Below are 1,164 nucleotides of genomic sequence, written 5' to 3'. Positions count from 1 at the left end.
TTAAAGTCTGAGGCCCTTTCTGCAGGTGTATTTGACCACTTTGTCACGAAGCTCTTGGATTTTGACCCCATAAATAAATGAGTTGAATATGGGGGGGAGGAGGAAGAAGAGATTGGCCAAGATGATGCGAACATGGAGACTGATATGCTGACCAAACCGGTGTGTCAGAGCAGAGAAAAAGAAGAGAGTAAAAGATGTCAGCATCACACAGAGGTGGGCTGTGCAGGTGTTCAGGGCTTTCTCATAAGCTTTCTTGGAGGAGATTCTGAGGATGGCCCTGATGATCAGACTGTAGGACAGGACAACCAGTGTCAGATCTAACCCAGAGACTACAAATGCCATCACCAAGCCATATGTCCTGTTGACAGTGGCGTCCACACATGCCATCTTCACCACAGTTATATGCTCACAGTACGTGTGGGGGATAATGTGGTTGGCACAGAATGGCTGCCTGCTCAGGAGAAGGGGCATGGGCAGTACGATGAGAACAGCTCTTATCAAACCTACAAGCCCCAGCTTTGCTATTCGTGCTTTGGTGAGGACGGTGGCGTATCTCAGAGGGTTACATATGGCAACATAGCGATCAAAGGCCATTGCCACGAAGACGGCTGACTGCATAACAGGAAACATGTGAATGAAGAACATCTGGGTGAAGCAGCCACCCACAGTAATGCCTTTCAAATTGAACCAAAATATACATAGTGCCATCAGCATGACGGAGGTAGACGAGCAAATGTCTGTGAGCGCCAGCATGCAGAGTAGCAGGTACATCGGCTTGTGCAGGGTCTGCTCTTTCCCTACAACAAACAGAACCATGAAATTTCCCAACAGGCCGATTATGTACAGCATAGAGAAAGGGATGGAAATCCAAATGTGAGCAGCTTCTAGGCCAGGGATGCCCATTAGGATGAATGTTGATGGGTCAAAGTTAGTGAGGTTGAAATCTGCCATGAGGTGGTTAACATGTTGATCAATGCTCAAGGTCCCTGTGAAGGGGGAGAAGCACAGTGAAGGGGATTACACACTTTATAGCAAATAGTACGGTAAATATTTTGTAGCTATTAACAATTTAGAAAGAGGTTGAGCAATGAGGTGGCAACATTTGCAGATGTCACCAAATTATTTAAGTGATAATCAAGTCTAGAGAAGTTCTCAGAGGGAGCT

At 46.3% G+C, this 1,164-nt stretch overlaps 1 protein-coding gene across 1 annotated transcript; it reads right to left on the bottom strand.

Moving 5' to 3' along the window:
* LOC115641919 (putative olfactory receptor 52P1) lies at positions 1-951 on the bottom strand. Its single transcript, XM_030545274.1, has one exon. It carries the CDS (start codon positions 949-951, stop codon positions 1-3), a length of 951 nt encoding a protein of 316 aa, XP_030401134.1.
* Between the last annotated feature and the right edge of the window lie 213 nt (positions 952-1,164).

This window comes from Gopherus evgoodei, unplaced genomic scaffold (assembly GCF_007399415.2).
Source record: "Gopherus evgoodei ecotype Sinaloan lineage unplaced genomic scaffold, rGopEvg1_v1.p scaffold_36_arrow_ctg1, whole genome shotgun sequence".
Classification (NCBI taxonomy): Eukaryota; Metazoa; Chordata; order Testudines; family Testudinidae; genus Gopherus; species Gopherus evgoodei.
Note: the sequence above shows the minus strand (reverse complement) of the source record. Positions and strands in the feature narration are given on the sequence as shown.